General features: G+C 32.6%; 1 protein-coding gene across 3 annotated transcripts in view; it reads left to right on the top strand.

The window, feature by feature from the left end:
* Positions 1 to 20,564, top strand: part of LOC134839194 (uncharacterized) — a 58,780-nt gene that overhangs the window by 9,777 nt on the left and 28,439 nt on the right. Inside the window, exons 2-3 of one of the 3 annotated variants that reach the window (XM_063854666.1) lie at positions 9,635 to 10,587; positions 11,081 to 11,243. In XM_063854666.1, coding sequence (XP_063710736.1) covers positions 10,318 to 10,587; positions 11,081 to 11,243 — 433 coding nt within the window. In that variant the 5' untranslated portion in view covers positions 9,635 to 10,317. Of the gene's footprint in view, positions 1 to 8,738; positions 10,588 to 11,080; positions 11,244 to 20,564 lie in introns of those variants that run through there. The other 2 variants (XM_063854667.1, XM_063854664.1) reach the window with 2 other exon arrangements.

The following is a 20,564-nucleotide window of genomic DNA, read 5'->3' as shown; positions in this document are numbered from 1 at the left end:
ATAAGTTTTTTTTGGGGGCGACTGCATGTTTACACTTTAATGTCCATATTTTCAAAATACTACAAGGAGATGTAATCTTAGTCCCTATATTTTAAAATACCGATGTGTTAATATTTTTTTAAATAATTTTCATTTACTTTCATTCATTTGCTTTCATTTAATTTTTCATTTACTCTATAATTTTACTGGAATTATTTGTTACATTTCAAACCCTCAATTTTTTTGATTTCTGCATAAAGTTTTTGTAAAAATTAAATCGATCTCCGCTTAATTCGTTTTACAACCAGCAGTGCTGCAAATTAAAAATTTATTTTAAGATTTTAAATGAATTAGAGTGCTCGGAACATCTATGCTACTTGCATAGCAATTGGCTGCTCTTTTTTTTTTTGAATTTTGAAAGTTTCGCTTCATCAAGTGTGACAGATGTAAGGAAATCTTAGGATTTTTTGTGTACGCATTGCAGACGTTTTTCCCTGGTCCGTCTATGCATTCTCAGACTGTATTGGGGATGTTTTCACGCTACATGGGGCTTGCGGAATAATCAATTACAATCGAGGGTTTTTTACCCTATGCTGAATTTCGTAATGAAAATAATTAGGCAGTTAATATGCCCTTGTTTTCAAAATTGCCTGAACGTTTTTAAACCCTCGAAGCTTGACGGTAAAATAAATGTAGCTGGAGTTATTCTAAAAAGAAGTTATGGAAATTGGCCGGAAAACCAGGTTGAATCCCTGAGAGTGAGAGAAGAGGGAACGTCCGCCCCCCCCTAAATCCGCCCCTGAATATAAGATTATTTTAAGATTTTAAGATTATTTTAAGATACCATTCACCATTTAAGATTATTTTAAGATTATTTTAAGATACCATTTAAGATTATTTTGGTAGAGTTAGGACTTACCAGCTCAATAATCATTATGAACTGAATATATTTGGATTTAATTATATCGTCAAAACTTATTTGAAAGTCAAAGTTGGTCTAAAAAAAAACACGAGTAAGTCAACACCGTTAGTCTTTCTTCGAAAGTCGGAAGTAGAAATCAAACTATACCAATTTATAGTGTTGTCCATTTTTGAAGACTTTTGAAAGCGTTCAAGCTCAGAATCAATTAAAACTAAAAAAAATCTTTATATTGCAAATGCGCCATAAACAACCCATGAAAACTTAAGCTAAGAAATTCCTCATCCTTTCTCTGATGCTGAAATCACAAGTTATCTATTAGTAAATCAGTAGTCTAGATCAGCAGCGGACGATTCTGAAAAACTGAGTCGAAAAATACACAGCTGCCAAAAAAAAATACTTTTTTTCTGAAAAAAAAAAATTTAAAAAGCAAAAAAGCAAAAACATTATGAATAAACATGTAGGCTGAAATTTTTGGGCTCTGGTGAAAACTATTTAATATTTATTAAGCAAATATCAATTTTCAAGCTCCCCTTTTCATTATCGAAAATGGTCTGTCTCATTTTGCAAATATCAACGAAAAACTATTAACTATTAAAAAAGCTTAATTGTATCAAGACCGAAAGCACTTGCGCTGCTATTTCAGTAAAATTCTGTGGTCAAAAGAACCAATAATTAAAACTGTCAGACCATTTGGTTTAGATGGAAAAAGTGTGACGTTTTAGTTCAGCAACTTTACTCATCACAACTGTTAAAATTAATGAGAGTTTTTGTCATCAAATTGTAGAACCATTTATATTGGTAGTGAATTTATAGTGAAGAAGCTCTCTTCTGATTCATTGAGTATCCCTGAACCAAAATAATCTGATTGCTCGGCTCAGTGTTCTGACAAACAAATAATTGATAGACAATTTGAACAAAATCGATGGAATAATCATGTTCGTGCATTATTGTTTCGAAATTTCTTAATCACAATTCTGAGAGATCAGCAGACAAATAACTGTTGTTTTTTTACTAGAAACGTCCGCTAGATAACGTTTTTTTCCTAATTATTGGAAAATGCTCAGCACAAAAATAAATTATTTTTTTGTCTAAGGCTTAGAAAAATTTGGTATTACAGGTTCTTCGTTGAGCAACAGGAACGCGCAAAATAGAAATTGAGGACATCGAAAAAAAACGGAACTAGTTTTTCTTCGGCATGCTGCTCCTCCCCACTGTTAAAGATCCATTGATTTGTTACGCACTCGACTCAAGATTTTAAATACTTCCTCATATCATAGCCCCAATTTGCTTTTAAGTTGATAATTACTAACCTTCCGCCATCAAATTTGACCAAGAATCGGTGGATCTGGAAAAAATTGATTAAACGATATCTTATTCCTCAACAAACATTATCGAATGATTGGGCGGGGCATCTTATATTCGTTAATGAAGCTCTAACGGCTTAATTCTTTGATGAGTAGGTTTCGTATTTAGAATTTTCTTCAGTTTTGTTTCACCTTTTTCAGTTTTATTTTGAAGATCTAATGTGCTAATTAAGTTCTTCAAAAAAGCGTTATCGGGTTTTTGTTTGAAAAATTGATTTTTCATATTGAAGTAGTTTTGATCAGGCATAATCAGATGAACAAGCAATAGGTTATTTCACTTCGCAATTTCTCTTGTCTGAATCTTAGTTCTTAGATCCGTTCTTAGATCAAATTAATACCCTCTGCCCTTAAAAAGACTAAGTTAAGATCTTAAAGTTAAGTTCATGGATAAAATTATAGCTCTGCGTTTTAAGCACTCGATTCTAATTGGCCAAAAGTTTCAAGATAGATTCAAGTTGACATCTTTTTCCATAAACCAGCAAAAACTTGAGTCAAAATTTTCAACTAGTTTTGTTTAGGTCAATCAATTTTTTTGTTAATGCAATGATTTTTCTCAAAACCTCTCACTTGAAATTATATAATCTGCTTCAATGCAATCAAGGGATTTCAGGCTAGTTGGAGGGTCGGAATGGATAGGAAAAAACCGGTCGGTGTTTATTTTTTCATTTGTCCCCACAAAAGTTCTACCCAAAACTACCCCCTCCCGACTGTGGCGGGTCACGGAGGCGAATGCCCAATAAGCCCAAAAATAAATTCGTTCCCGAAAAAGAAATTCGTTGCCGGATAGCCGATAAATAATTCCGTTCCGATATAGTTGAAAAATAAATTCGGTCTTGGATAGCCGAAGTTTTTTCTCCGGATAGCCTTTGAGAATCAACCGTAATATACCCGCACCCCCAAATCGATATAGTAGGATATAGATTTTTTAAAAATTTATTTTGAGATTAACCTATTCAGTATGCATATTTTATAGAGAATTTTTTTTCAAAAATTTTACTAGATTGGGGCGCGCATTCTACCGTAGGTCATTTAGGAGGGATGTACGGTTGATCCGCCGTTGAACAATACAATAAGCACATTATATATTACAAACAATTTATATAACCGACAAATACCTAGCCACACAATTTTTTCCATTTGTTTTCTTGTTTAGGGTACACCCTCCCCCTTGCCCCACAATTAGACACATCCTTCTTCCTTCCCGAGGGTGCTTGTGATCGCTTGTCTAAGTGCGGTGTATTCTCAAAATTTAATTATAGATGGTAATAATGACAATTTTTTCAATCACGAAAATCGATAATTATCCATAGAGCAAATAAAGTTATTAAAAAATCATGCGTTTAAAATAGCCGGGTTTTTGTTTTCAATTGATTCAATTGGAGTAAATTTATCAGCCAATCAAATCTTTCGAGATATTCGGATTTTTTTAGCCAACAGGCTGCAAAGCTTAAAGCGTTTTTTTGTCCAATCAAATTTAGTCTCAATTTAGTGACTTATTTTCTGATTTACTTTTTTTAAAACCGGAGGCATTTAGTTTTTTTCGGTTATCCGGGAATGCGGCTCCGTGGGAACTCCCGATCAGCCCATGTTTTTGTGGCACAAATACTTCGCTTGTTATATATATTTTTTAATAATTGTTGTTTCTGAAATTTGCAGAAGATCTATGAAATGTTATCCAGCCTGTCTAAGCGTAATCCATTGTGTCACATTCCAGACTGAGTTATGTTGTTGAGCGAGGCTCTGTTTGCAACTCAAGGTCATTTTTTTGCGTCTAGAAATTTCACGTGTTACCAATGTTGCAGCCGAGATCGGTCAGACTGTGGTAGATTAGAATGTAGCGGTCAAGCTAGAGCTCGTCCTCGCACATTTTTATTTCTTGCCATGTCAGTGAATCGATAACACGATCGGACACTCTCGGATTGAATGCCTTATCAAGTGTCTCTCCTAGAATGTATTTATTTACTTATCTGCTATAACTCTGTTTATATAAGGTGCCGAAGGCTAAAAATTTTTATGTCAGTTAATCAGAAAATAAACAAACCTGAAAAAGCTACATATTTATGTTTGTCGTTTCTAAAATACCCTGTCTTTTGAAAAAAAATTTAATAGTTTCTTTTTTTTTCAATTTCATCCATATAATTGAGAAAGGTTGAATTTTCGTAATTTTTACGTTTTCTGAATCAAATCATTAAACTTTGAACCCATATTAACAATTTTTAAAAACATGCAAACATGCAGATTATTTAGCTCCTCAATTAGGGTACAGTCGATGAAAGTAAAACCCTTGATTACACAACGACTTACTTAATATCCGGTTTATAGACATGGTAAGTAGGGGCATATATCGTTTAAACGGACATATAGCCACATGAAATCCGTGCTCCAGATATTTTGGGTAACTCTGGGTTGTAAACATTTATCTAATCCATTGCTCTACAGTTCTGGGGTGCTATTTCACTGCAAGTATAATAACTATTATCACAAGGGTCCAATAATGGCAGGTCGGCTCAAGTATGTGGAGCAAATAAATTCACAGGGTGTTGATTAATTCAACCGAATAGTCATTTAGCCAAAATATCCGAAAATACCACAATTTGTTGCTGTATTTATTTTTCCATCAAAACTTCGATTCCATCAAAAAGTTCTTCGATAATTAGTTTTAATCTAAAAGGAAATCCTGACTCTAAATAGCAGGAAAAAATTGTTCCGTCTGGCTCGCGTATTGTAACATGTCGGTTTGATTTACCTCGATTTCAAACCCTCAGATTTGCTCCATCTGCAATTTACGCATTTTATCCTAGTCAACAAAATCAAATATTTCAACTTCTAACCGGGAAAAGGATGGATTTAGAGGACATTTGAGAATTCCGAAACAAATAATTGGTGTTCATGATTTTTTTTAGCTTGATTACATTCGTTTTCTGATAACAATTTTATTTTAACAGGTATTATCTTGGTTCTTTCATTTTCATCTGTTTCTAAGAAAAAATCCAATTTTTCAATTATTTATTGCTTTAATTTGCCGTTGCAATGAACTGCTGAGACTTATGTTGAATGATTTATAAACGTCCATCAATTATATATATAAAGCTATAATGTCGAACCCTCATGTTTTTTATGTTGTATTGTATTCAGCAATTCAAAACACCAGACTTTGATTTGTAGAACTTCTTACTGACTTTATACTTCGTGTGAACTGTCTTCTGATCGTTTTATGATTGATTGATTGCCAAATGGCATAAGCCGAGAAAATTCCAAATAACATTAGATGAAAAATTCCCAAGTGGCTTTCTTTCAGTCAAGTTAAAAAAACTGAACTTCAGTAACGCGTGGAAAACCTCCAATTTGCGAATTTGATTGTTGCTTTTCCGTATATAAGTGAATGTTGACAAATAAAAAGTCCAAAATTGTTATGGAATCTTAAAAAATATGGTTATGGGAAATGGGACTGCTACTCATGCAGAAAAACAGTCAATAAGTTAATTGGCAACTTAACTCTTTTTTCATCTGGTCCACATTTTTTCTGCTTGTGGTTCATTTTGCCCCGAAATTTTTGCCATTTGAGGCAACAAGTTTAATTGGTTGCCTTCATGTGTGATTGCCAAAACATTTAATTTGTTACACAGACTAATATTTTACTTTGTTTTATTTTGGGCAATTGACTATTCTAATTTTCTAAAAGCCAACAACAACAGCAATTTCTAACAACAGCAATTTTCAAAACCTACATTTCCAGAAAATGCCAAAAGCCTCTATACTCGATAAATTGTTATCCAGCGCTTTGTGAAGTTGGAACCATCAATGGTTTCGGCACGGTTCAAAAAATCAAAACTGACCTGGATAAAAAGCTGGTTTTATTCTGAAATAGCCTCTGCGTCATTGGCATTTTTAAAAGAAAGATAGCCGATTACTGTGCAAGTGTCATACAATGTTCCGACCGTAGTCTTAAAAAATACAAAAAAAAATCAAATTACTGTCATTTTTCATGCGTGGTGTGATGAAAAGATCTGCACGAAAAAAAACTTAGGCATACTCGACAATCATAGTAATTTTGGCCGATTGGAAATCAATTTTTTATTATGAAAAATTGCTATAGAAAAATCTTAAACAAATTGTTACAAAAAATTTTAAGCAACTTCAGTTAAAAAATTTTCAGACTTTTTTGAATTTTTGAAGTTTTTATTCCCAAAATGGCAATAAAAAATTCAAAAACGAATTTTAATTGACTAAAACTAAGTTTTCACGGCTCATTTTTAGTATAGTTAAGCTATGACAGAACGCTCACTTTATTAGCTCGAAATTAGACCAAAAATCAAAAACATCAAATTGGTTGTTCTCGAAACTAAGAAAAAAAAAAGAAAAAATATATCACTCGACCCATTCCAATTATTATTTGTGGTATTTCCTTCAAATTTTCAAATGGTCGGAACAATAATTTGATAACATTGTCATTTGCAAAATGCGCCATTTAGAAACTCACTCATGCAAAAAAGTTTAATTTGATATAAAATTTGACATAAATTGCTACCTATTCGAAGCGTAGGTTTTCATTTATAGCATTGTTTTATGGAAGATCTTTATTTTGTACATTACAATTTTCCTTAATTATGTCTTCAGTTATATTGCAGTAGTCAAACCAAAACTAAGCAAGAAAGTTATGAAATCTTTGACAATTGATTCTCGTGTTGTATAAGTGAAAGTTGGACTGCGCTTTAATTTTCTTCGTGTTTTCTCAATATTTTCGTTTTTAGTCTAGAATTTGACCGTGTTGTGGGAGTTATTCGGTTTAATTTTTTATCTGTACTTTTTTTTTTAATTCAAAAGTTATAAAATGTTTGGAGTGTTCGGTTACAACCCGCACTGAACTTTCATGGTTACTTATCGATTATTTTGGATTTTAATTGTCTGTCTGTCTGTCTGTCGGTCTGTCTAAAGTTCTAAAACAATTGATAACAATGGATTGAAAATGGATTACTTTGTTAATAATTTTAGAAGCGAAAAAATCCGTTCGTAATCGATTATCGACAAGTTGTTTATTGAATGAAACGTTATCCGTTTTAATCGATTATAATGGATTATAATGGGTGATAATTTTTTGAAATCTGTTTTTGTGCTTTTTCAATCGTCTGCATTATATTATACTTAGGTTAGTTATTTTCTTCTCTCACTGAATTTCAATTTTTTTCTTCTAAATTTCAATAGCGTGTTTTTCCGTTATTTTTTAAATTCAGTTTTGTTAACTCAGGGGCCTGCGTAGTAGGGGGCTGTTTAGTGAGGTGGGAGGAGTAGCGGGGGACGTGATTTTGGTGTAGTGAGTAGTGAACATGGAGATGAACGTGTTTCTTCGGGTTTGAATTTTGCAGAAAGCTCCAAAGATTAGAGTAATTACCGAGAAAAACAATCGATTTTCATGAACTTAATGTACAAAAATAATCGATTAATTTGAAGAAAAAAATTAATTACAATCGAATAGAAAGTATTTTAATGGACTTTTTTTTTTTAGAAAATACTCGGTTATTTTCTATTAAAATTGATTACTTTGTCTAAATTTGCCACAAAATCGATTATATAGACAACATATTAAGCAACAAAGATCCATCATAAATGATTTTCATTCATAAAAATTCAAAGCTGGAGTGTAGTTCTACCGATAAAAACTAGTTTTCTACAATCTCGTTTTTCAGAAACCTAAATCGATTTAATTTAATTAAAGAAATATTATAATCGACTGTAATTTTATCAAAACCTGTTGAGTAAATTTGTTGCAAAATGGTCTGCAAAACTAGCAGCAGTTTCTGCGGTGATCACGGCCTACTCAAATTTCCAAGTCAAATCGAAATTGTGATAAAAAACTACGAAACGATGCCCTTTATACATCTAACACCCCTCGCCATTTAAAGCAAACACAATTAGCCCTTCCATCACTTCAAATTTATCCCTTAGCCCGTAACACATACCAACACAAATTGATCATAAGCACATAGAAACGCAGAGGTAAGTCAATGGGGGCTAGGATAAAAATGTTGAAAAAAGTATTCAGAAAAAATAAACCAAATTTTGAGGAAAAGAAAGAAAAAACGAAGTAATAAAATTTAATGCAAACCAAAATGAAACTCAAATTAACACAGGCAGTTGTCAGAGTTTGAATATGCTGAGAACTAATTTAAAAAATTGATAAAACTTATCCTCATAGACAATAATCCATAATAATAGATCAAATTTGATTTAAATGGTTTTGACTGTTTTATTGGCTTAAATTGAAATTGATCAGTCACTTTATTATTTTTTAAAAGTTTGTCAATGAAAATCCAGTATGATTAAAACATTTAGAAGCCTAGTTTTGGTACTTATTTCTACCTGTTTTTTAATGTAGTTTTTCAAAAAAATTTCGAAGAAAAAATGCTCATTAGCAGATATGCACTTTGAATGCTATTTTTTTTGCTCAGAGCTTTTGTCATATCACGCAGAAAAAACGACACTAATTTGTAAGCTGGAACTGGCTATCCTTGTTTCTTTTGATTTTTTGGCAGAGATCGGAAAACCTTTTAGGCTGACCTAAAAAGCGGACATCTTTTTGGAAAATCCAATCTTGCGAAAATTTTAGATCCTCGCTTAATCTTGTTATTTTAAATTCGATGGTCACTTTTAATGCCTGAGAACAAACATAGCTTGAGAGAATTCTTGAGTTTCTTTAAAAAGGGATTTAACGAAGATTTAAAAAATAGATATTCTTTCGTTTTTTTTTATTTTTGTTATTCTTCCTGCGTGTCCTGTAGCAGCCTTTTTATCCCTTTTTCATCCAATCTCTATTGCTCGGTATCCCTTATAAGCTCCGAGGCGTAGACATATTTTATATTCATCGTTTTTTTCTAAATTTAATCTCTTAAAAATTCAGCTGAAGCTCCGCTTTATCTCTGAGCGTTGAAGTCTGGAATTGTTTATCATTGTTTATTATCAGTTTCTTTTCATTTATTTCAATCAACACAAATAACACGGGAGGGGAAATAATTCCTAATTCATAAACTGATAATCCAAATAAAATTCATTCACTTATGTAGTGAAAAAGTCTAAACCAAAACTGCAAATGGCGTTTCTTTTTTATTCAATCACAAAAGAGTGAAATAAAATAAAGTTTAAAAACTTAAATTTTCTCCTTTGAAAGAAAACTTTTATCCTCAAATCGCTGATTTGCATTTCATTGTTTTACTTTTATTTTAAGAGCTTATTTTCAAGCTGCTTTTTTCAAAGCAATAGGCGAAAAAGGCGGATTCTGCACTTGGTAATATTTAGTTTTATGAAGTGTATTTTATGCTGTTGTTAATTCGGACCGCCCTTTTAAACGCGATCAAATTACTTTTATCCTTTTTAGAGGCAACCATTTAAACAGAAATCAAGAGAAATCATCGCATACCAAATTAAATTTGTGACCGTCACTTGGAATTAAAAATTCATTACTTGGCAAACACTTAGGCAAATACGACTCCGTTAATCAGCCGAAATTTTACAGTACAGCTTTGCTTGTTTTTTATATTATTTCGCTTTTCTATTAGTATTTCAGCTTCCTTTTAATACACATTTTTGCTATATTTTTGGGAAAATTAAAAGTAAAAATCGATAAATCAATCCAATCCGGTGAACGCAGAAATAAAAGCAGACACTTTTCGCAATTTCTTTCAATCATTTTTAGAACTGCTTTTCTTGGTTGGTTTATTTCAGTTACTTCCGTATTCCATTACCGCATTTCAACCATTGGTATAATTTACTTTGATACCTTATCAGACAATTTGCAATTCAAAAGTTTGAACTTGCCCCTCTTAGACCAGAAATTATCGCGACAGCGAAAATCTTCAAAAGCTCTTTGAACACTCTTAGCTGCTTTTTGCTAGTGAAGTTTATATATAATTGATACATTTATTACCATTTTTCTAAAACTAATCATACTTTACATTCAATCAAAGAAAATTTTTTCAAATAAAATTATCAAATTTCCATTTACGCTAAAAAAATTTGCACCTTTTGAAAGAAAAAATTATTCAAGATCAAAAAGTCACCATGTTTAACAACAGTAGTTTGGTTGAAAATGAACATGAAGTTCCTTTTTATAAACATCCTGCAATTGAATTTACAATTTACTTCGTGAAAATAACAGTCCTCTGCCTCGGAATTTTGGCCAATTTGGGAGTTGTTTTGACAGTTATTTTCCACAGTTGTCCTCGTAAACATGCGGCCTTTGCAGCCGCCAGTCTCTGTGCTTCGAACATCTTCTACGGGTTGTTCATCCTGTTCTACGCTACGCCCCTCCGCTTCTCAAGGACGTTTCAGGTTGGAATTTTTGATACAATAATGATAGAGGATGCCTGGAAAATGCAGGGGTCCCTAATGAAAAATAGGATCTCTGTAACTAGTCAACTCCCCTCCTTGCTTATGCTACCTAAAAATAATCACCCCTATAAAGTATAAAACTTAAATTTTAAAATTTATCAATTTTAAATTTCAAAAATATTAAACCTGGTTTACATGTAATGTTCTCTAGATTATGAATAAGAATTACAAAACATTTTAAAAAAACAACCGTTGGCTGTTACGGGTTCTCCCAGAAAGTTAACCTAAAAAATTTTGGGCAAAACGTTGAAAGGTTAAACGTAAAATTTTTTTATTTATCACGAACGAGTTGCATGAGTTTGTGCAATGTTGCTTATCCCTCAAGCACAAGCAAGGTTCATGGCGGGTCTCGAACCACCGACCGTTTGACTGAAAGTCGTAATCCGTAGACACTTGACCACAGATTAAATCTTAGAGTTGGTATCTGTTTTAGGGCATGATGATGACCTCTCGGCTGTACTGTCACGTCACTCAGATAGGATCGAATGTTCCGAAGACGTGGATTGTGGCCCATCATGTGTGGATTGCAGTGGACACTTTCTGGCTGATCAAGAAACCATTTCAATACACCACCCTCGTCGCCAAATACTTCAAAGGTAAGCTATATAAAGCTCTTCATTTCCTAATTAGTATTCAGATCAGACCAGGGGCTGGTCTAGGATTTTATCGAAGGGGAAGTGGGTTTTTAAGAATTTGTCTACTTATTTTTAGGTCGATCAAAGTCCTCTCCCAAATCACTAAAAAGACCCTGTAATGACAATTTTTTTATGCCGCGGGAAAATTTTTGAAAAAAAAAAACTGGCCAAAAAAGGCGTTTTTCAGTCCCCCCACACTAAATCCACTTCTGATATTCATACCAAATAAATTTAGAGGTTTGGTGCTGTAGTTCTATCTTCAAACTTGTCTCTTTAATTACTGGTTAATGATTACCCTTGCGATAAGCAAGCGTGTTTCAACCGAGTGCTAGACGCTTTTTCCAGCATAAAGAGCTTTTTTCACCGAGAAATTGAAATTGTTGGTCATCTCCATCTGAATTTTCGTCGCCTAACGTTCAAATTTTGAGCATGCTTGATTTTTAATAGCCAGTCCATTCTATTCGAAACTGTTTTGTGTAATGGTTGTAAATTTACCAACTCTGGTTTCAGTTTTTTCTCAACTTTATTCTCTTTTTCGCTTTATTCAGCACAAAACATTCTGGTTTATACAAAAAAGGGCAAGCAATCTATTTTTGGGTCGTTTAATGAGCCACAAAATTTATCTAAATGTTCTGAGGGGAGACTTGAAAACTATTTCGAGCATTTTTTTTGGCTCAACGTGTCTGCTCAAGAAATGTCGGCTTTGTTACCGCTTGATAAATTTTGCTTCAAAGCAAATCGAACATTCGATTGTCTTAATTGACAAGTTTTTCTTCAAAGAAACTTTTTTGAAATAAAATCAAGACAAAATATGGATTTTTTTGCTAGATCATTTTTTCGACGTTTTTTTTTCAATTTGTTTTCTTTTGAGGCTTTTGTCTCAATTTCTGTTAATTAGTTTGTCATGCTATTTTTGCGTTACATCGCAAGTGATGAAAAGCTTCACTTCGGTTTGCTTCTGTATTAATTGATAATTCTTTCTGTCGTTACGGAGAGAAAACTTAGTTGAGAGAAAACAATTAGTTTGCACGTAGTTGAGGAAAAATTTGGGTACAAAGCAATAGTAGACTAAAGGGACCTCTACTTTAGGGACTTTTCCCTCTCACCGCCCAAAAAGTCCTTTTGACACTATTTTATGGTATCCCTTTTCTGCTGACCGAACTTAAAAATTATCTACAGGCCCATTCGGCGCAAATTTATACGTATTTTCAAGGAACGCACGCCGAAACAAAGCTACTTTTTGGTCAAAACTTAACCAAAGAGCGCCAAAATAAAACGTGTCGAACCAAGACACCTGCATGTTTTTTAAAAAAATTTCTCTGAGGCGCAGAAACTTTTGGCATAACAGTTTCCTAACAATTTTGTGGGAGATCGAAAAAAAAAATTTTTTTCTTTTAAAAAACGTCAAAATTTTTTCTTGAAAAATCTGCATCCCTCTCGTCTCAAAAAAAATCCTAGTTCCACCACGGATTTGAATTAGATTTTTCCTGGCAAAAAAAAACAGATCACTACCCGTACCGAGAAAGTCCTTTATTTCTGATCTGGAATATTTTATGTCTAATCTATTTTTCTGGTAAGAAATTCTTTGCGAAATGTTTAAATAAAACAGGGTTTTTCTTAAAATTTTTTATTTCTTATCTTACTTCTGATTAAAAATTAGTTAAATCTAGGCTATTTTTAGCTAGAAAAAATATCGGGCGGGGTCTCGAACTCCCAACCTGCCATTAAAACCGTTGTGCTAACCGCTAGGCCACATGACAGACCTGATAAAGTATGATTATTCTATCAATCTTATGCAAACCAGCACTTGTTATAACAAGTGTTAATTTGCATTGAATGCAACGGTTATTGTGTATACTCGAAGCATGTTTATCTCGTTTCGGTTGAGCAGTGAGCTGATTTCTGATTATTTTTTTCCTAAACCTAAACAAAAACGGAACCTTATTGACATTTAAGTTTCACTTCAGTGAATTGGTTAAAAGGAAGGCCAGCTCCACTGTCGAACAGTTAAAACAAGAAAGTCCCAAAATCGCGAATGATTTCCAGCTTCACAAATAGGTTTTTGTTTTCTAAATTTTCAGCGGACTCAACCTATTGATAGAGTTTTCCCTAATTGGAATAAATTTAAAGAAAAAAAGCGACTTAAACATTATGTAATACAAATAGTTTGAGGTGAATTTTGTGTTTGTTATCTTCGGATATCAAACGTTGAGAAAACATTTTGTCATTTCCCCGAAATTTCACAATCGAGTTTTTGGCTTTCTAAAAATTTTGAAATCCTGATGAATGGCTTGCTTTTTGCTGACGATCCAATTTTACAAAGCTCACAATTTGCTACGCGTGACACTTCGTTCTTCTGGGTTCTTCAACTAAAAACCTAAGAGACTAGAGACTCATAAGAACGACGAGTCACTCGTAGCAAAGCTTGCACTTTGTAGAAAAGGATCACGTCAGCAAACCTGTCGTCAGGATTTCAAATTTTTTAAAACACCGAGAACACTATTGTAATTTTTATTACTATCGCGAGTGTAAACAAAATTTACAAAATGTTTGGAAAAAAAAATGCAAAAAATTTCGAAGAAATTATAGATAATTTCCTCGAATTTGAAATCCGAAGATAACCAACACAAATTATTCTGAGTTAGATAATGTTTATGATAATCTCTTTTTTTGAATTTATCTTATTTTTGGAGCTAAAAATTATTCATTAATTTGAGATTTTCTTATTTTAATCATTCGACAGTTGAGAAGGCCTTGTTAAATTTTGAGGGTTGATCTTTTTTGTGGGTAAATTTTGGATTTTAAATACAGCTTTCTTATATGTCTGTATAGATTGTTGGATGCTGGAAACTTTCCCGACTTTTTAAATTGTTTTAGCTCCAGTGCTCTTATTTTAGTTTGGTCCGCATTAATACCTGTTTGTATTAGTTTTTCATTATTCGTCACAGAATTTGTTCATTATTGTGGTAATTTGTTTAAATCTCCGAAAATTAGTTTACCTGATGAAAAGAAACATATTCCAAATCTTTTTTGTAAATTTAAAGTTTAGATAATTCCCAATCAGCTTTTCTTATGCCTTGTTCTCTATCAAAAACCTATTAAAATACCTAATAGTTCATTATACAGTTTTTTGCGCAATCTTAAGATTGACTTCTGTCCTTTAAAAAAATTTCGATTCTGCGTTTTTTGTTAAATTGTTTAAAAGACATTGTTTATTATTGTTCAAGTCGTCACAATTTTAGTTGACAAGCAATTTTCAAACATTTTTTCAAAATTCTTGTCATGGCGGAGTAAAGAAGTTTCAAACGGTTAATTTGATTTCATCAATATAAATTGTACATAGGTTTTGCCGAAAAAAAATATGCAGAATTTTTCTGCAAATCTTTTTGTGATAAACTGTAAGAGTTTATCATATATAAATGTGGTTTGATTTTTCAGTGGTAGTTGAACAGCAACCAGCTGTACCTTTCAAATCTCTCTCAGAATTTTAGAATTATATGGATTTAAAATTTTTGTTTCTGTATCAGAGAAAAACCGTCAGAGAAGTTTGCTTACTTGCCTTTTTAAAAGGCAAGCTTGAATTTTGTCAAATTTTGTTTGGCTTCAGTTTCGGGCCAACCTTAGTTAATCCGTTGATTACTCTTAAGTTTTCATGAGTTCAACAGATTGCTCTGGTTTTGGTATGCTTTACGTTCTGCTAGTTTTTATCATTTAATTGTACTCTTGGCTATTGTTTTCTTTTTTTTGCATCTTAAAAATATGAAAAAAAAATTTTTTTTTCTTGTTTACACTTGCAAGATCAATTGTCTTGTTAATGGTAATTGGATTGTTTTTTGTCTGTAATCAACTTTTGTTGCTTGAACCTGTTATAAGTAGAGCCTGCTTTTTTAGTGAACGTTAAATATTTCCAGGCTCCGTGGCTTAGAGTTAATATGGTTGCCTTTTCATGCTAAGGTCTGGGGTTCGAGTCCCGTTCGGACATTCGTTTTCAATTTCCTTGAAAAATAACTCTGGAAGTAAAATGAACCGTCGGGCTTTCGTTTGTTTGCTGATGTTTTGTTGCCTTACTTGCCACATAATGATTTTTCTTGTATTGTAAGCAATTTGTGTTGATTTCTGAAATTTGTAAGTATTGCAATCTTTTTTATATATGCAGTAGATTTCCGTTTTTTCATAAGTTAAAAGCTTTTTTAACCTAATTTTTTTGAATTTATTTTTTATCGGCTCAGTCAACTCATTTTGTGTCAGTTGAAAATATTCAAGTCGGATTTGTAGTAAAAATTTAAACTTTAAATGATCACATTTTTGTTGATTTTTTCTAAACTCAATGGGCGTCCATCCACATTTTACTAACTTGTCGTCCAATCGCTACACAGTTTAAGTTAATTTATTGCTGATGGTGTTGTTTTTCGGCTGTTTTTTGGAAATAATTATCTTAAAATAAAAATTCATTTTTGTCAATTATATTTTTTTTCGACTTAGTTAGCCTTCTTAGAATATGTTTCTTGCTTGCAATGCTACGCTTGCGCTGTATAGCAAATGATGCGAAGCTCTGCTTTGTCCCCTGTCAAAACTTGTAACTAGCAGTTCATGATGTTATTTCGTAGAAAGATGCAAAGCGTTTCCTCTCTGTTATTTTATTTAGCACCCTTTTACCCTAATTGTTTTGTGAAACCTATTGAATGGTGATGAAAAATGCAAATTATATTCCATTTCAACCATAACCTTCTCAAAAAAACCATAGACTCGAGGCCTACTCAAAAAAACCAGAGGCCTACTCAAAAAAACCATAGACTCGATTGAGTTCCAACAAATACAGATGTCAATTCCTCAAAACAAATCAATTGAAAAGAAGGAAAAAGTGTCTGAGAACCCAACGTTTTTCTGTAAAAACCAGGATGTGAAGTAGCATTAGAAACATATTCAAGAAATTTCTACCTGATACCGATATTCTCACTTTTATGCGTCATTTTTTGAAAGCCAACCTCACCGTTAATAACCTAGATGCTTGCAATCCTCTAAACTACAAGATAACATCTCAAGTCGTTGTTAAATTAATTTCTTTAGTTCAAGCAGATGTTTTGCGGAGACTTAGGAGTGGGCTCAAGAATATCAACAAATTTCCTATATTTTTGAGAGGATTTCTCAGAGAAAATATCAGAAAACTTCAGAAATTTTCCCTCTTTTCAGAAAATCTCAGAAGTTTTCCCATCATTTTGAGAAGAATTCTTAATTCTTAGCCATTAGACACAAATTATAAAGAAGAAGTTAGGCTTTTAATCTGCCCATCGACACTAGGGTTGGTTGAAAAAAAAATAGGTGCCCCGTAATGGAGTACCCGTAAAAAGGTGACGAGGGAATCAAATTCCCACAGAAAGGCCGTCCCACTTAAGTTCACCGCTGTTGTAAGAGATGACCTTATGGAGCATATGATTGATATGTAGTTCGGCGACGAAGCTACCCCCCCCCCCCCCCTCCTCCCACCACCCTCCCGTTTTATTTGAACCCCCGTAACCGGTCAGAAAACCTCTGATTGACTGACCGACTGCAAACCAAGTTGCATCCCAAAACCCAGCCTCTTAATTTTTTGCGTGCCCCATACTCTATTTTACTACAGTAATAGTTTTTCATTTCCTACTCGGATATTATTAGTCTATGCCATAAAGTTATGAGCCATAAATGAAGGTCGTTAAGTCTTATATCAACGTGAAAGCTCCTTTTTTCATGCATACCGGACTCTTGCGTGCACCACCTAAAATATGATAGGCATTTGGAACAAGAAATGCTCTATTCTTGACGACCGCGCCATTCCTCAAATCTGGTTTCCCCTCATTTTTTTAAAGAAAAACAAACTTTTTAACGTCATATTTTTTGACTGACCAAGAATAAAAGTTTTCTAAAGCAGCTTTTGGTCCCAATATATAATAATTCTGAGGAGGAAAACGCGTCAAACGAATCGAGATTTTTTTTCTGTCAAAAAAAAACTCAAAAATGGTTTTTTTTCTCCAAAAAATAGCCTGTAGCGCAGAAAGTTTTAAGCAGTTATGATCAATCGGAGATTTCGACAGCGCTTAATAATTTTAAAATGGCTGACCTAAAAAAGGATTTGAACTAATAGTCTTACATTCTTGCACGTATACCACCTGAACTTCTGTTCTTGTGGATTTGTGTGAAAAAACGCACCTGAATTTGTTGTTTAAAACAATAGAATTTCATTAATGCTTTGAAAAATTATGAAGTCGAAAAATTTTCGTTGCCTCGCAATTAGTTTTGTAATCAAGGTAAGAAATATTGTTTTTTTTTATTATTATTTTCGATTACAATGCTGACTTAATTTTCTTGAAAAGTGAACAGTGTTGTACGTTTCTTTTAGTTTTGTTTGCAAGGAAGCCAACAAAACCCTAAAATTAATCGGTTTTTGGCCAAACCCTTCGATTAAAATTAATCTTTTGTAAACTGCAGGCAATTATTATTTTTGGGATTTTGTGAACTTTCTCTCCTCCCTGAAACAACATTTTTCAATTTTATGTTACCAACATCATAAAAAGATAAATTAATTTTAAACGAAACATAATGCCTAATGTTTGCTAATAATTTGCTGCACTGTTCGAGCAAGCAAATTTCTATTGATCATTTGTCTTAGACCAAACCCCCCAGGAAGCATTTAATATTTTCACTCGGCTGATTAAAAACCATCGACAGGAAAACAACGTTTTGATCTTAGGGTTGCAAACGGTGCTTCTGTTTTAATTTGCACAAATTTTCTAGCTACTAAAAAGGAACTAATTAAGTCAGAAAACATCACCTCCCCCATTTGTTAATGTGAAAATGATGCCCCCAACTTGCAGGAAGTCAAACTTTTATCTGTAGCTTTGAAGGAGATCAAATTGAACTAAATCAGAGGAAGTTTAGCATTGGAAACAGTAGTCACATCCTGACTCATTTCAACTATCGAAAGAATTGATTTCTGCCAATTATGATAATTTTCAATATTGAACAATGAATAAATTTTGAATTTCATCGACAAATTGACAAAAAAACTCTAATAACGAGAGCAAAAAATCATTAGAACCTTTCTAGAGGTAATCTATCGACTTGGTGAAAATAATTAGAAAAATAGATTCAATGGATCAAAAAACTTGGAGCTGAAGCACGATAATTTTTTTTTAAAGAATTTTTTTTGCAATTTTTTCATTGCTCACAATGAGAACTTTTTTGCAAATTTTGTTAATTTTGTAAGATTATCGCTTCCTCCTTTTCATGGATTTGGCGCCTTCGTCACCCAAAGGGTTCCCCGTTTCATAATTTTGATGAAACCGATTCTAAAAATTTTTGTATGGCGCCAATAGATAGCAAATTTTAGGAGGGAGAGTGTTTTTGTCAAAACTGTTATTTTTTTTGACAAAGAGGTATTTTTGCTTGTTTAAAAAATGGTTTTCTCCTTTGAATTTTTTTGAAGTTTTTTTTCAAATGTATTCAAAAACGGCATCTTTTCCATGTTAAAAGAATTATTGGAGTGCTAAGAAAATCAATTCGGTTAATTTGAAAAACTGGTCGAAACAATTTTTTGAAAGCCCTTCTCGAAAAAAAACCCTTGAGACGCTTGGAGAACAATTGACTGGAGAAAAGTTCGCGGAAGTTTTCGAATCAAAATTCTAAATCACCCCAAAATATAAATATTTTCGAAAATTTTATTCAAAACGTTTACACCAGTCTCATCTAGACAAAAAAAAACAGTATTGAAGGCATTGGAAGTTAAATATGAGAAAAGACAGACTCTTTGTACCTTATAGTAATTAGATTAAAAATGCATTTTTTTCACAATAGATTTTCGGAACGCTTTCAGTTTCAGATCTCTCCCAAAATTTTCGAAGCTCACTTTTTTTTCTCAAAAAAGTTTGGGTCATCAACACTTTGATTGACTTTCGAATATGACACGTTAAGGTTGTTTGGAATCATATCTGTTTTTTCAATTATATACTTTATGTATATTGCTGGTAATTAGAATCAGCTCAACGAATTGCAAAAGTCTTCAATATTATGCTTACAGCTTTTTTTTGAATTTCAATAAAACATTTAAGCCTCCAGTGTTTTCAGTTACGATATACGGCTCGAAAACAAAACCATAATGTAAACCAAGAATTTTTCAAAGTTGCTGTAAATTGCGCATCTTTTCAGTCAGCATCGCAATTCAACTTTTTCACTGAGTATTTTTAATAAATTTTTTCAGATTTTGAGGTCATTTTATGCACATTACAATTGTTTTTGATCTAATTTTTCTGGTCTTGTAATTTGCCATTTTATTGTTTTTTTCGATGTCAATGATTTTGAGTTGCGATTTAAAATTCGTTTATCTGAATAATTTGAGATTTCCACATTCAGTTTTGATGAAAACTTTTCTGGGTTTTTAAAAACTTTATAACAGAAAACAAAATTCTGCCTCGCATAATTTTGGAAGTTTTCGGTTAATTAATCATTACTCTTGCGACAAGCAAGGGCATTGTAACCGGTTACTAGACTTTTTTCCCATAAATAACCTTTTTCACAGGATGGTCAAAATAAAAATTTGTAAATTTTAGTTCGGTTCGTAATGTAATCAAATATCTTTGCGTCTCAGGTTCACTTGGTCTGGAAAGTAGCGAATGCGCCTGGGAACGCAAAGGTCCTGGGTTAGAATCTGAGAACTGTTTTTTTTTTCAAACAGAAAATATTGCGTATGGCTTTTTATTTGTCTGCTTGTTTTTTCACATCGCAGAAATTAATTTTTTTTGCTCTACGCAAATTATTTGTAGTCGGTTTTAATGCTTTGATTAACTTCTGCTGTTTTTTTTCTACTTACCTTGATATCGTATAATTTCTTTTTTTTTGGTTTTATTTTTCGATTCAAAATTTTTCTTTTCAAATGATTTCGGCTTATCTGTTATCGCTTAGTGATTTAATTTTGAGTCGTTGAGTCGTTCCATTTAAACATATTTCTTATGCTCCCACTCTGAATGAAACAAAAAAATCGTGTAGTTTTTCATGGCAATAATTTTTTTTTCAGCTGTTTCGTTTTTTTCTCTACCTTTTTTCCGCTTAAAAAAATTGCCTTTGGTAAATTGGCATAATGGCCTCATATTGCGTCTTTTGACAAGCAAAAAAAGTAAATTTGCGTATGTGTTTTGAGGGTAAAAGTGACTGAATAACTTTTTATTAGTTTTACTTTTTTGAGTTTTTTCTGCCTTTTTGGCTTAATAGAGCCTCATTGGCTTCATATTTTTTCAGTTGACGAACAAACATAGG

The sequence above is a fragment of the Symsagittifera roscoffensis genome, chromosome 2, assembly GCF_963678635.1.
Source record: "Symsagittifera roscoffensis chromosome 2, txSymRosc1.1, whole genome shotgun sequence".
In the NCBI taxonomy this organism is placed as follows: domain Eukaryota; kingdom Metazoa; phylum Xenacoelomorpha; order Acoela; family Convolutidae; genus Symsagittifera; species Symsagittifera roscoffensis.
The sequence above is the reverse complement of the archived record's forward strand: the minus strand, read 5'-3'. Positions and strand labels throughout refer to the sequence as shown.